We start from the raw sequence: 15,725 nt of genomic DNA, 5'->3' as shown, positions 1-15,725 counted from the left end.
TCGGGTAGATGGGGAGAGACAGCCCTGTACAAAAAGAGACTGCTCATACCGATATGAGACCTGCAGGTACATGGTGGCTGAGGAGGGGAGGGGGGGGTGACAGCCCTGTAAAAAAAAAAAAAAAAAAAAAAAAAGAAGTGACTGCTGATACCAATATGAGACCTGCATGTACATAGTGACCTGGGGGTGAGAGAGAGCGCTCCACATACAGATGAAAGAGACAGTCCTGCACAGATTGAGAAAAAGAGACCTCGACACTGTGCATTACAGGGACAGCCCTATACAGAGGGTCTATACTCAGCGTTATCAGACATAGTCCTGTAGAGGGACAAAGCGGTGACCTGAGGTAAGAGAGTCCCAATAATTTACATAGACAGCAGACTGTGCAATATGAGAGACATACTGTGGGTGAGACAGCCCCACTAGTGTACAATAAGAGACAGTCCACTTAAGAGAAGTCTGGGGATGACCTATGAGACAGTCCTGTACATAGAGGACATACTATGAATCAAAGGAGACTGCCCGGCACACCAGCTATATGAAGGGACAGATGCCTTCACCGTGCATAATGAACAAGAGAAAAAGAGACAGCCCATCACCACATGCAAAGGCAGGAACAGAGACCGTGTCCTGTGCAAGAGACAGTGGGAAGTGAGTCCATTGCAGGGTGTGGATCCACAGGGGAGAGGACAGCAGGTCAGAGGTGAGAAGAGACAGCCCTTAGCTCATAGAAAGAGACAGTTCTCACAATAACTTCCATATGATCCCTGTAAAAACACATTTTATGTGACTGCAACAAAATGAAGATACAATGTAGCAAGTGTGAGAAGGAGCAATGAGACGGTTAAGAGACAGCCTCTAACAATAGACCTCCAGAGACGGCAGAGTAATGGGACAGTCACAGCAGCACAAAGGCAGAGACCTCTCCAGCCATCCTGCCCCGGCCATCCTCTCCAGCCATCCTGCCCCGGCCATCCTCTCCAGCCATCCTGCCCCGGCCATCCTCTCCAGCCAGGGGCTCCTGGGGGCCCAGCTGTGGCCCCTACACACCCAGCAGAGCTCCACACACCACTGCAGCCCAGAGACAACCACACACCGGAGACAGGCAGCACACAGACCCACAACACACACTGAATGCCTCTTACCTCTGAATAGCAGAGACTGACTGCCAGCACACAGCGAGAGACAGCCAGAGACCGCCTGAGACTGCCCAGGGGGAGTGGGGAAGGCGAGGCCTCAGCCGGCTGAGAGTGTGTCACACCATCGGTATGTGCAGCAATGTGCTCCCTCTGATCACTGTGTGCATGGCTGTCTACCTGAGCATGGCTGTGTATAGTTGTCTACCTGAGCATGGCTGTCTCTTGCTGCATGCATGTTTATAGCTGTCTACCTGAGCATTGCTGTCTCTTGCTGCATGCATGTTTATAGCTGTCTACCTGAGCATGGCTGTCTCTTGCTGCGTGCTTGTTTATAGCTGTCTACCTGAGCATGGTTGTCTCTTGCTGCATGCACGTTTATACCTGTCTACCTGAGCATGACTGTCTCTTGCTGCATGCATGTTTATAGCTGTCTACCTGAGCATTGCTGTCTCTTGCTGCATGCATGTTTATAGCTGTCTGCCTGAGCATGGCTGTCTCTTGCTGCATGCACGTTTATACCTGTCTACCTGAGCATGACTGTCTCTTGCTGCATGCACGTTTATACCTGTCTACCTGAGCATGGCTGTCTCTTGCTGCATGCACGTTTATACCTGTCTACCTGAGCATGACTGTCTCTTGCTGCATGCATGTTTATACCTGTCTACCTGAGCATGACTGTGCATGGCTGTCTCTTGCTGCATGCATGTTTATAGCTGTCTGCCTGAGCATGGCTGTCTCTTGCTGCATGCATGTTTATAGCTGTCTGCCTGAGCATGGCTGTCTCCTGCTGCATGCATGTTTATAGCTGTCTGCCTGAGCATGGCTGTCTCTTGCTGCATGCATGTTTATAGCTGTCTGCCTGAGCATGGCTGTCTCTTGCTGCATGCATGTTTATAGCTGTCTGCCTGAGCATGGCTGTCTCTTGCTGCATGCATGTTTATAGCTGTCTGCCTGAGCATGGCTGTCTCTTGCTGCATGCATGTTTATAGCTGTCTACCTGAGCATTGCTGTCTCTTGCTGCATGCATGTTTATAGCTGTCTACCTGAGCATGGTTGTCTCTTGCTGCATGCATGTTTATACCTGTCTACCTGAGCATGGCTGTCTCTTGCTGCATGCATGTTTATAGCTGTCTACCTGAGCATGGTTGTCTCTTGCTGCATGCATGTTTATAGCTGTCTACCTGAGCATGGTTGTCTCTTGCTGCATGCATGTTTATAGCTGTCTACCTGAGCATGACTGTCTCTTGCTGCATGCATGTTTATACCTGTCTACCTGAGCATGGCTGTCTCTTGCTGCATGCATGTTTATAGCTGTCTACCTGAGCATGGTTGTCTCTTGCTGCATGCATGTTTATAGCTGTCTACCTGAGCATTGCTGTCTCTTGCTGCATGCATGTTTATAGCTGTCTGCCTGAGCATGGCTGTCTCTTGCTGCATGCACGTTTATACCTGTCTACCTGAGCATGGCTGTCTCTTGCTGCATGCACGTTTATACCTGTCTACCTGAGCATGGCTGTCTCTTGCTGCATGCACGTTTATACCTGTCTACCTGAGCATGACTGTCTCTTGCTGCATGCATGTTTATACCTGTCTACCTGAGCATGACTGTGCATGGCTGTCTCTTGCTGCATGCATGTTTATAGCTGTCTGCCTGAGCATGGCTGTCTCTTGCTGCATGCATGTTTATAGCTGTCTGCCTGAGCATGGCTGTCTCTTGCTGCATGCATGTTTATAGCGGTCTGCCTGAGCATGGCTGTCTCTTGCTGCATGCATGTTTATAGCGGTCTGCCTGAGCATGGCTGTCTCCTGCTGCATGCATGTTTATAGCTGTCTGCCTGAGCATGGCTGTCTCTTGCTGCATGCATGTTTATAGCTGTCTGCCTGAGCATGCATGTTTATAGCTGTCTGCCTGAGCATGGCTGTCTCCTGCTGCATGCATGTTTATAGCGGTCTGCCTGAGCATGGCTGTCTCTTGCTGCATGCATGTTTATAGCTGTCTGCCTGAGCATGGCTGTCTCTTGCTGCATGCATGTTTATAGCTGTCTGCCTGAGCATGGCTGTCTCCTGCTGCATGCATGTTTATAGCTGTCTGCCTGAGCATGGCTGTCTCTTGCTGCATGCATGTTTATAGCTGTCTGCCTGAGCATGGCTGTCTCCTGCTGCATGCATGTTTATAGCTGTCTGCCTGAGCATGGCTGTCTCTTGCTGCATGCATGTTTGTGATGGTCTGTGTACCTGAGTGTGAATGTTAGACTTTGCTGTCTTCCTAAGAATGTCTTTTTTTGCATAGTTATAGCAAATGTATCTGCAGTAGTTTAGAAAAAAAAGATGACACAACCCGGGTCACAGTGACAGGTGTCCGTCCATTGTGTGACCCCCTGCTTCCTATACATCACGTCGCTGCTGCCGTCCACCATCAGTGGTTTCATCCCAATAATCCATAATTATCTCAACAGGAAAAGCTGCCACCGTGGGGCGCTATGCTAAGAAAGGGGCAGTGAATGGTATGTGGAGAAGATCTGGGTAAAAATCGGAGAAATCTTAATTAAAAACACATTTCAGGCCAGATTGACCTTAATGTAAGTCCTGGTCCCATCACACCTGTCTCCCTGTCCATGACTCTGAGGCTTCCATCCAAAAAACAAGGTTCTGTGTCTCTAGCAGAGCCGCCAATGACTTCAATGTGGCAAACGGAGTCCAAAATATGAGACTTGGGCCTCCTTTTCGGCAAGGTTTCTCTTTTTTTCCTGGACACAATCAAAGAATGGACACCGTCAGAAAGAAAGCTGTGGGTTAATATTTTCGACTCCGTTTGCTTCATTGAAGTCTATGGTACTATTATTATTATTTATTTATATAGCACCATTAATTCCATGGTGCTGTACATGAGAAAGGGGTTACATACAGAGTTATAGATATCGTTTACAGTAAACACGTTTACAGTGACAGACTGGTACAGAGGGGAGAGGACCCTGTCCTTGCGGACTTACATTCTATTGGAGGCAGGTCTTGGTCCTGTTTTTTGAGGGGGTTTCATATGGAAGCCTTCAATGCAGCCATGAACCGGAACACAGATGTGACGTGAACTCGGCCTTGAGCAGAAGCGCAGCAGAGCTAACGCTGTCCGGATTCCAGCGATCTGACCACTTTTAGAGTAGCGCTTACAAGCTCCTTAGCAGAGTATGTAAGCACTGTGCTTATTGCCTTGGAGATCAGCCACCACTGATTGACTGCATAGTTGGACGGTAAACTAGGCAACGAGCTTTGAACTAGAGAATTAAAAACCCCTCCAATCTTGGAAACGGAGAGGATTTTTAATAAGTGTCGCACTGCAACGTTCCTTGCTTTTTATGAGAACTTTACAATTTGATCCATTTGAGAAGATGAGACAATAGGTATTGGCAATAAGTAATTTATCAGCCGTCTGAATATTTCCAACTCCCCCAGTGTATAATCTTTGGGAATATGCGGTCTTCTTCATCGTTCATCCACACAGTTCATTTATTAGACCCCCCCATGCTCCTTCCGGTGCTTCTTTCTTTCTTTCCTTCCTTGGATGACGATGCATATGATATGACTCACGTTCCACAGCAGACTGTGGCGGATTTCTGTGCAGCCCTCGGTGTCTTATGAAACTTCTAGAACTTTTCATAATATACATTACACCATGGAACCTTCCGTAGAGACAATGTATCAATCTGTACCCCACATACAATGTATCGATCTGTATGCAATGATTCAACCTATCCTGCACACAATGTATCGATATGTATCCTGCATGCAATATATCTGTATCCCACATACAATGTATCAATCTATCCTGCATGCAATGTATCAATCTGTATCCAATGTATCAATTTGTATCCAATGTATCAATCTGTATCCAATGTATCAATCTGTATCCTGCATACAATGTATTAATAATAATCCTGCATACAATGTATCAATCTGTATCCTGTGTACAATGTATATATGTATCCTGCATACAATATATATGTATCCCACATACAATGTATCAATCTGTATCCTGCGTATCAATCTGTATCCTGCATACAATGTATCAATCTGTATCCTGCATTCATTGTTTCTTTCTCATTCCATAAAATATGTCCACATTCTGCAGATTTACTGATGAGCGGTGCAGATTTCTTGCTGAGTGCGGACACTTTGTGACTGTCTCTTTGTTCCGAAGTTTTCCTTGCAGTCTCCTAGACGTCTCATGGTGACCTCACTCCGACAGTTCTCTTTGACCATAAAAGGAAGGAACCCAAAACCAGGAAATAAGGAGTGGACCTGCCAGGAGCCCCCTCCCCTGACACATGTAAGTGTAATGCTACATCACAGGCCTGCCTGCCTCTGGTGATCACACATTCCTGTGTCATACACCAGTGCCCCCCACCCCTGCATTACTGGAAGCAACTGGTAGCCCACACTCCACTGCTGAACCTGCACTTTCTTACTGCAGTCTGGTTTTGGGAAAGCTGGGTGACAACCAACATGACTGATCAACCTGGTGACATTGCAGCTGCAACTCCCTGCGGCTATCAGAGCATGTTGGGAGTGGTAGTCTCGTAACAGCTGGCGTGTGGAAGGTTGCTGCCCCCCACTCCGCTCTACACTGTCAAGTTTTGGGTTTAGCCAAAATCTATTTCTCTTATTTGACCGCTGTAACATTTCCAACAGGGGTCCGCAACCCCCAAACGTTGGATTTATATATATATATATAATTGTTTTATTATTTTTTTTTAAATGTTTTACATATGTTATTCAGGAAAGCCCAGTTGGATTAGCAACTTTGTTACTGAGGATGATCATTTACTAATCAAGACATCTTTAGTGTCCAGATCTGGAGGATTGTGGCCCCCCACCCCGACGCGTGACTGGGATGGTGTCTCACACAATGGGTCCAATAATCTCCTTGTGAGATATCAATCAGATCTCCTTGGCCTCAATATAATGTCCGCTGCGATATATCACACCCTGATAACAGACTATAATATCCCCGGACACTCCTATATAGACACAATAATGAGTAACCTCTGCCACACAGTCATCGGCTCCCACGCCCGCCGCTCACCGTACATTTCCTATCTTCCTAGAATTCCCCATCCTGAATAATACCAGTCGGAACAGGCAAAAAGAACGCAAGATAAGTAATCGTAATTCATCACTCTTGTCTTATGGTAACGTCTCCGTACAGTGGCGTAAAAATGGCGCTGCATAAATCATAATGCGCCAACATTTCTTAAAGTCGTGCGCCCCTAAATGAGACTATAACGTGGTCTTACGAACAGACGTGTCTAACGCCCCAAGAGAGTTATAGCACGTGCTCCTTTTCAATGTCTGGACAAAAAAAATGTAATTAATGAAAATTACCAATACAAGTCTATGGTTCCTTGTAAAACAGCGTGTATGTATTTATGTCAGTGTACACGTACAGTCATAGCCAAAAGTGTTGGCAACCTTGAGTATTTCTCCCAGAAAATTATTAAAATTCCACATGTCTGGTTATACACATGTTTATTTCCTTTGTGTGTATTGGAACAACACAAAAAAAAACAGGAAAAAAAAGGCAAATTGGACATAATGTCACTCGAAAACCCCAAAAATGGGCTGGACAAAATTGTTGGCACTTTTCCGAACTTGTGGGTAAACAACTTTGTTTCAAATATGTGATGTCCGTTCAGACTCGTCTGTGGCAAGTAACAGGTGTGGGCAATATGAGAATCACACTGGAAATCAGATAAAAAGAGGAAAGGTTGACTTCATCTTTGCACTGTGTGTCTGTGTGTGCCTCACTTAGCATGGAGGACAGAAAGAGGAAAAGAGAACTGTCTGAGGACTTGAGAACCCAAATTGATGAAAAATATAAATAATCTCAAAGTTACAAGTCCATTTCCAGAGATCTTGATGTTCCTTTGTCCAAGATGAGCAACATAATCAAGAAGTTTACAACCCATGGCACTGTAGCTAGTTTTCCTGTGTGAGGATGTCAGAAAAGAATTGATGAAAGGTTGCACCGTGGGATAGTCCAGATGGTGGATAAGCCCCAATCAAGTTCCAAAGAAATCCAAGCTGTCCTGCAGGCTCAGGGGGCATCAGTGTCAGTTCAAACTATCCATCCACATGTGAATGAAATGAAACGCTATGGCAGGAGTCCCAGAAGGACCCCACTGCTGACACAGACATAAAAAAGATAGACTGCAGTTTGCCAAAATCCTTCTGGGAAAGCATGTTATGGACAGATGAGACCAAGATAGAGCTTTTTGGTAAAGCACATCACTCTACTGTTTACCGAAAATGGACTGAGGCCTACAAAGAAAAGAACACAGTACCTACAGTCAAATATGGTGGAAGGTCAGTGATCTTTTGGGGTAGTTTTTCTACCTCTGTCTCTGAGTGCCTTGACTGTGTACAAGGCATCATGAAATCTGAAGATTACCAAAGGATTTTGGGTAGCAAAGTAGTGCTCAGTGTCAGAAAGTCCTAGGTCATGGGTCTTCCAGCAGGACAGTGACCTCAAACATACTTCAAGAAACCTCAGAAATGGATGGAAACAAAGCGCTGGAGAGTTCTGAAGTGGCAGCGATGAGTCCGGATCTAAATCCCATTGATCACCTGTGGAGAAATCTTAAAATTTCTGTTGGGAAAAGAAGAGTCGTCCAAAATTCCAGTTGAGAGGTATAAGAAGCTTGTCGATGGTTATAGGAAGAGGTTGATTGCAGTTATTTATTCCAAAGGATGAAACCAAATATGAAGTTGAGGGTGCCAACAATTTTGCCTGACCCATTTTTGGGGCATTTGTGTAAAATTGTGTCCAATTTGCCTTTTTTTCTTCAGGGTTTTTTTTTTTTTTTTTTTTGTGTGTGTGTTGCTCCAGTACACAAAGGAAACAAAGATGCGTATAACAAAACATATATTTCTTAGTTTTGGTGATCAAAATGAGATTAATCCCAAACAGAGTGGTAATTTAATATAAAATAGTTTTTTATTATTAACATCAAAGTTAAAACTACATACAATAAGAAAAAGGTGCTAAATCCAATTGTAGAGGGACTGAAGTGCCATAAGATACTCCAACCAATTGGCCATGCATAAAGTGAACACCTATAGAAAGGTATGACAATGATTCACATACAAAACAGGGGGAATGCCAGAGAATTGCCCCTAACTATTAAATTAAATGTAAGCTGCAATAGCATACTACACTATTATTGGGGAAACAAGGCATGGAAACAAAACCCCTAAGGTGATTTGAGGTAAATGTGAATGCTATGCCGCAATGAAATGAAGTATGTGTAACACATTACCTAGTGTCGGCCGTGTGGAGATCCTTGGTGTCCCTCTGCCTCGACGCGCGTTTCGCAATGCTTCTTCTACAAAACATGTGTAATTGCAATAATTTTCTCGGAGAAATTCTTAACTTTCTGGAATGCCCATGACTGTTGTGGCAGGGTCACTGGCAATGTATGTGAGGGGAGATATGTATCATGAAGATTGCTATCTTCCATCATGTGAAAGCCAGAGGTTTCTCTCCAGCACGTTATGTGCTGTGGGGTTATATACACATACAGATGACACAGCCGCCTCTGTAAGTGCGAAGACGTGCAAATGTTGAATATATGAAATCTGAACTGCATTACCGCTATATAAAATATACTTATAAGAATGAAGGTACTTGGCACATAAATTGGTCAATTCATATGAGCCCATCAACCACGACAAGTCGACCTTTCTTTGACAGGACCCTAAACCTAACACTTACCACACATGCTTCTTCTGGGCTAAAAGCTACACATGTAATGGTCAGATGGGATCCAGCATTAATTAAAATCACTGTCAGGATAACTGAAGGAGTGCACAGGCAGAAAGGAGGCAGGAACAACCTCCAATAGTGAACTACAACAAATTGACCAGCACCTCCGAACAGAATGACGCTATATATATATGTAAATGCCGCTGGCCTCCTGAATCCGACGTTGCTCCACTCTGTTCCTGAGATATGGCCTCCTCTTCCCTCTATAGAAATCTAGTCTTGTTAGTTAATTGGGCGTGGTCTTCCAGAAGTTGTCCATAGAGAACAGTTGAAGACCGCGCCCAATTGACTAACAAGACTAGATTTCTATAGAGGGAAGAGGAGGCAATATCTCAGGAACGGAGAGGAGCAGGAACAAGAGGGAAACAACGTCGGATTCATGAGAACAGCGGCGTTTACATCGGGGTGAAATCTCCATATTTCTGGCCAGTGACAGGTCCCCTTTAACATGACTTCTCTCCTTAGACCCTACCTCTGTGTGGGTTCGCCATGAGCGCCGATTTTCCAGGGTGCGGGATGGCCGAGCATATAGAAATCTCTGATCTCATACGTGTACCTTGCATGATGTGGCGTGTTGTATGATGATCTCACGGCAGTAATATGCACGGGATGCACAATGTATATGGGCCCGGGGGACAATAAGGCCCACAGTTAAGGAGGTGGCGTTAGTGGTTGTCAGTTGTCAGGCGTAATAAATTCAGCAATGACATAATGACACTATCCGTCACAGCCTTGGGGAGCGAGGTTACTGAGCAGCAATTCACAGCCTTTGCTGCTCTGGGGATGCTTGTATTTGTAGTTCTTCTGCTGCTGGCAGCCTGCGCTGTTCCCTTTCTCTCTTGCATGTCATACCCTGAGTTTTCCATCTCTCCCCTCTCACACCCTGCTGTTTTCTCTCCCTGCACCTCCCACCCACACACAGCTGTGCTCCCCTGCAGACCCCCTGCTTTCCCCCCTGCTGACAACCCCGTCCCCTCACACAGGACAGATATACTGATTATTATCGGTGCAGCTATGCCAGGCCTTGCCCCCGTGCCCAGCCTCTGCCAAATGCAAGGATGTTCCTTTAAAGAATCTTCAAAAAATGTGGCTTATTGTACAGAACAACCCAGCTGTTCTGGGCCCCTGCATGTCAGATCTGCCTGTCCTCTGGTGATTTATCCCCTGTCCCTCTATTGCTGTGCAACTGGACAGATTTGCCATTCAGGATCCTAGAAAAGCTGGGTATTAACTTAACACAGGAAACTGTGGACCCCTGTTCTTGGGATCAGTAAGGGTCTCCGCAGCCGGACCCCCAGCGATCATACATGTATCCTATATCCTGTGGACAGGTTTTCTGCGGCTGTGCTGGGGAAGTTGGACTTTCCTGTTTCAGGATGGTTATTGCAGGGCGGATTATATTGGGCCGCGCTTCTCCATTCCATAAATAAGGGCTGTGAGATGCGACGACCGAGCAGCAATATGGCTGCGGACCCCCGGTGTCGCCACCATCCATATGTGCATTGTTCTGACATTTGTTATTGTAGCCACTTTTATAGTGAAACAGTGCGGTGCAACAATGTAGCCTGTCTAGGCAGAACGAGCACTGCTCATCCTGAGCTGCCTGGTTCATGAACACAATGCTGAAATTCCGGTACCAGTATATTGAGGTGTATGTACTGTACTGTTCGTGGCGTGTAGAAAGCTGGGTGATTAAGTCCGAGCGGCACAGTAATGTGTGCCATTCATGGATGGCACCCTCAAGGCAACAGTCTGATAGCAGCATTCAGAATCTGCAGGATGAAAGATTAAGAAGTTTTACCCAAGAGGACGACTTTAGGTTATTTTATAGAAGAGCATCGACATGACGCGGTGCCGGCTGCAGCAAAAATGCCAAATAACAGCGACCTATGTATAGGAACAGACATGGCTTTAAAGGGTATTCTATCCCAATATGTAATAGATGTAATAATAATTAGCAAATACCTCCAATTAGAAAAGTAGTATAGTTCTTCTGATTAGCTACGTTACTTACCCCATGTTCAGGGCATTGCAGTAGCTTAGGTGTCCATGGTTACGACCACTAATATATTGTGACAGTTAGGCCGGCGTCACACTAGCGAGTTTTACGGACGTAAGAGCGCAGAAACTACGTCCGTAAAACTCGCCAAACAAACGGCACAATTATTCTCAATGGGTCTCGTCCTATCAGCCGTATATTACGGTTCAGTATTATACGGCTTTCTACGGCCGTACAAAATCGCAGCATGCTGCGTTTGTCAGCATATTGCGCAAAAAAACGCCAATGAAAGTCTATGGGGGCGAGAAAAATACGGATTCCACACGGACCTGCAGTGTGACTTGCGAGAAATACGCAGCGGTGTTAGTGAAAAGCCGGTAATTCAATTGCCGGCTTTTCATTTCTCCTTCCCAAACCTGACAGGATATGACACATGATTACATACAGTAAACCATCTCATATCCCCTTTTTTTTGCATATTCCACACTACTAATGTTAGTAGTGTGTATGTGCAAAATTTGGGCGCTGTAGCTGCTAAAATAAAGGGTTAAATCGCGGAAAAAATTGGCGTGGGCTCCCGCGCAATTTTCTCTGCCAGAGCGGTAAAGCCAGTGACTGAGGGCAGATATTAATAGCCAGGAGAGGGTCCATGGTTATTGGCCCCCCCCCCTGGCTACAAACATCTGCCCCCAGCCACCCCAGAAAAGGCACATCTGGAAGATGCGCCTATTCTGGCACTTGGCCACTCTCTTCCCACTCCTGTGTAGCGGTGGGATATGGGGTAATGAAGGGTTAATGTCACCTTGCTATTGTAAGGTGACATTAAGCCAGATTAATAATGGAGAGGCGTCAATTATGTCACCTATCCATTATTAATCCAATTGTCTGAAAGGGTTAAAAAACACACACACACATTATTAAAAATTATTTTAATGAAATAAACACACAGGTTGTTTTAATATTGTATTGCTCTCTCAATCCACCTAAGACCCTCGCTCTGAAAAATAATAAACCAACAATATACATACCCTCTGATGAACCGTCATGTCCCACGAGGTAATCCATCTGAAGGGGTTAAAATATTTTACAAGCAGGAGCCCTGCTAATGCAGCTGTGCTCGTGCTTGTAAGCCCCGGCGAATGAAGGAAATGTAGGTCAATTACCTATAGTTACCTTCAGTCGCGGTGATGCGCCCCCTGCAAGTTGTCCTCATGAACTGCAGCCTGGGAACTTTTTCCCACGCTCCAGGTCATATGAGGACATCCACCAGGGGGCGCATCACCGCGACTGAAGGTAACTATAGGTAATTGACCTACATTTCCTTCATTCGCCGGGGCTTACAGGCACGAGCACAGCTGCATTAGCAGGGCTCCTGCCTGTAAAATATTTTAACCCCTTCAGATGGATTACCTCGTGGGACCTGACAGTTCATCAGAGGGTATGTATATTGTGGGTTTATTATTTTGCCAAGCGAGGGTCTTCCGGATGGATTGAGAGAGCAATAAAATATTAAAACAACCGGTGTGTTTATTTCATTAAAATACTTTTTAATCATGTGTGTGTGTTTTTTAACCCTTTCAAACAATTGGATTAATAATGGATGTGACATAATTGACGCCTCTCCAATATTAATCTGGCTTAATGTCACCTTACAATAGCAAGGTGGCATTAACCCTTCATTACCCCATATCCCACCGCTACAGGGAGTGGGAAGAGAGTGGCCAAGTGCCAGAATAGGCGCATCTTCCAGATGTGCCTTTTCTGGGGTGGCTGGGGGCAGATGTTTTTAGCCACGGGGGGGCCAATAACCATGGACCCTCTCCTGGCTATTAATATCTGCCCTCAGTCACTGGCTTTACCACTCTGGCGGAGAAAATTGCGCGGGAGCCCACGCCAATTTTTTCAGCGATTTAACCCTTTATTTTAGCAGCTACAGTGCACAAATTTTGCACATACACACTACTAACACTAGTAGTGTGGAATATGCAAAAAAAAGGGGATATGAGATGGTTTACTGTATGTAATCATGTCTCATATCCTGTCGGGTTGGGGAAGGAGAGATGAAAAGTCGGCAATTGAATTACCGGCTTTTCACAAATAAAGCGCTGAATTAAATATAAATACAGAATATATATATATGTGTCTCAATGACATATATATATATATATATATATATATATATATATATATATATATATACTGTATATATGTTTTCCCGAACATTTGAGCACATAAATCCATTAGATGTCGGTTTTGCAAGCCTGCGCGAAAATCTCGCAGTACGGATGCCATACGGATTACATACGGAGGATGCCATGCGCAAAATACGCTGACACACCCTGCCTACGGATCAATATTTTGGGAACATTTCTCCGTATTACGGCCGTAAAAAATGGATCGTATTGTCTTACGCTGAGTGTGACTCCAGCCTTAGTGAATTAGTTGTTAGTGGTTATAACCACAGATATCTAAGGTACTGCAATGCCCTGCACATGAGGTAAGCGACATAGTGAATCAGAAGAACTATACTACATTGCTATTTGGAGGTATTTGCTAATATTATTATTATTACACCTACTACGTAATGGGATAGGATTTTGGAGATGGGATTAACCCTTTAAGGACCAGTACAATGTTTTTGGGGGGTTTTTTTTGCATCTACTGGTCAAACAACTACCGTAGGTTTTTTATAGGGGTTTTTTAAGTATTTTTTGCTTTTTTTTTATTTAAATGACAAATAGGGCATGATTAATTTACCATTTAGTAATTTCAATATTCGCCTCTTATTTAAAAAAAAAAAAAAAAAAATCTAAATTCAAGTTAATTTTTTATCCTTACGAATTAAAATACAAATCCTAAAATTAAAAAAGGGCATTTTTTTCCATCATTGTGAGACAGTTATTTTCATCTCTGGCCTGCGGTAGTTTTGCTCACTGCTTTGGGCATTGATTTATTTCTATATACCGTAGATCTATTTATATATTTTTTTACATTTTTTCATTTACAATTTATTCTACTTTATTTTTTTTTACTTCTTTCTTGTTTTTTACTTCTGTAACTAGAGGATCATGGTCATGTGACTTTGTGTTTTGTTTTTTTTCTGCAGGCAAAACCTACTCTCTTGGCAGTAAAGAAGCTGCTTTTGCTGCGTTTTTAGCTGTGTTTTTCAGAATCCCAAAGTTCAGCTTTGCTTCCACCGCAGAAGTATAAAACAATGCAAGGTGTTAGGACACCAATACAAGACATATGTGACACCATAAAAACATTGTGGGAAAAAAAGTGCAATTTCATCAAATTACTCAGTTGAAAAAGATTTTATGTTTGAAAAAAATCGTGACTATTCTGAGCAAAACAGTTGGTGTGAGTTCATGAAATGATACACAATAACAAATGTAACAGCGAGGGAGGTGAGTTGGTCGGGAATAGTTTACCTGAAACATTGGTAGAGCATTGAGTTTGTAGGACACAGTTTACTTTCACACTTTAGTCGGCCCTTGTCTTGTTCAATGTCGCACCTTGGTCAGCCGATGTTTACTCTCACACCTCACTAACCGTAATTAAACTGTACTAATCCTGACATCCATTCTCAGGCGAGGAGACCAAGACATTGTGGTTTAAACTTGGCGAAACCACAAAAATAAATTCACATCCTGCTGTACCTGTTCTTTTTCGCTAGAAACGCAGCAAAACCTGATACCTGCGTTTTTGCACTTAATCATTGCTTTCTGTGGGTGAAAAAAACGCTGCAAGAAGTAACATGCTCGTTCTCTGGGCGGCCCACTGTAGGAAGAAGAAAAGACGATGGCGCCACTAAACATGACGGCAAAACCGCCAGCGAAGACGCTTCAGGAGAAAGAGCGCTGGGATCTTCCTTGTCCTGAACACTCAGCCTTGTGTCATCGGATCCGTCACTGGCTGCAGCTGTCAGACATCCTCTCCTGCTGACTCTGCAAATCCAGGATGTCTAGATTGATCCTCCGGGCATTACAATCCAAAGTGTTCATTGTGCTTAAAGGGATTGTCCTCTTCTTACTATTCTTCTGGCAACGAACTAAACTAAACTGAAAAAGGTCCTACTGACCTCCCGGACTGGCACCATTCCAACAATGCCGGCGCTGGCATTGCTCATTGCCTGGAAATATTGGGATTTTTTTTATCTAGTTTTGTGTCACAGGGCTAATAAAGGGTCTGTCCGTGGGATCATCCCTCCTAAGCCGCCTATATGGGAAGCTGAATAAAATGATACCTTGATATCTGTGATCCGATGTCTCATTCCAGCTCTGCAGTGAGATCAGGACGGCAGACTGTCAGTCATTACATGTCTCACACTGGTAACGCCCCCTGTCATTTATAATAAGCTCTGGAGGCGGAGTCTCGGGAGATCTATGTCGGGCTCGTAGATCTTAACAGTTCATTTATATATAAGAAAAACATGGATTTCTCTGGAATAAGACATCAGATTACAGAGGGTCTCTGACCTTATAGAAGGGGGGCTGTATTTATCTAAAATATCTGGGGTCTGTTTAGATGTCTGGTCTGTGGTCTGCATTCGGTCTTTATTTTAGGGGTCTGCACTTACAGGATTAGTTTTGAAGTCTTCATTAATTTGCAGGGTATGGTTTGGGGTCTGCATTAGGGGTTTTGGTCTGGGGCTCTGCGCTTGATTCAGGGGTCTTTATTTAGGGTTTTTGACGTCTGTACTGGATTTTATATGAGGTGTGCAATAGTTTACATGATTTGTATATTTTTTTAGGGGTCTTTACTGGGGCTC

At 44.3% G+C, this 15,725-nt stretch overlaps 1 protein-coding gene and 1 long non-coding RNA gene across 6 annotated transcripts in view; one reads left to right on the top strand and one right to left on the bottom strand.

The window, feature by feature from the left end:
* The window catches only part of ZYX (zyxin), a 36,489-nt gene extending 27,028 nt beyond the window's left edge, over window positions 1-9,461 (bottom strand). Inside the window, exon 1 of one of the 3 annotated variants that reach the window (XM_077258091.1) lies at window positions 9,428-9,461. In XM_077258091.1, coding sequence (XP_077114206.1) covers window positions 9,428-9,446 — 19 coding nt within the window. In that variant the 5' untranslated portion in view covers window positions 9,447-9,461. Of the gene's footprint in view, window positions 1-502; window positions 612-1,145; window positions 1,285-9,427 lie in introns of those variants that run through there. The other 2 variants (XM_077258093.1, XM_077258090.1) reach the window with 2 other exon arrangements.
* LOC143769483 (uncharacterized) lies at window positions 612-14,976 on the top strand. 3 transcript variants are annotated; one of them, XR_013214413.1, is made up of 4 exons: window positions 1,219-1,266; window positions 3,596-3,643; window positions 5,332-5,460; window positions 14,061-14,976. It is a non-coding gene; the product is annotated as an uncharacterized LOC143769483 (long non-coding RNA). The 3 variants fall into 3 exon arrangements; XR_013214411.1 differs by lacking the exons at window positions 1,219-1,266; window positions 3,596-3,643 and adding an exon at window positions 612-703; XR_013214412.1 differs by lacking the exon at window positions 3,596-3,643 and having other exon boundaries at window positions 1,213-1,266.
* The last annotated feature ends 749 nt before the right edge of the window (window positions 14,977-15,725 follow it).

This window comes from Ranitomeya variabilis, chromosome 4 (assembly GCF_051348905.1).
Source record: "Ranitomeya variabilis isolate aRanVar5 chromosome 4, aRanVar5.hap1, whole genome shotgun sequence".
Classification (NCBI taxonomy): domain Eukaryota; kingdom Metazoa; phylum Chordata; class Amphibia; order Anura; family Dendrobatidae; genus Ranitomeya; species Ranitomeya variabilis.
This window is presented reverse-complemented; position numbering and strand designations above follow the sequence as displayed.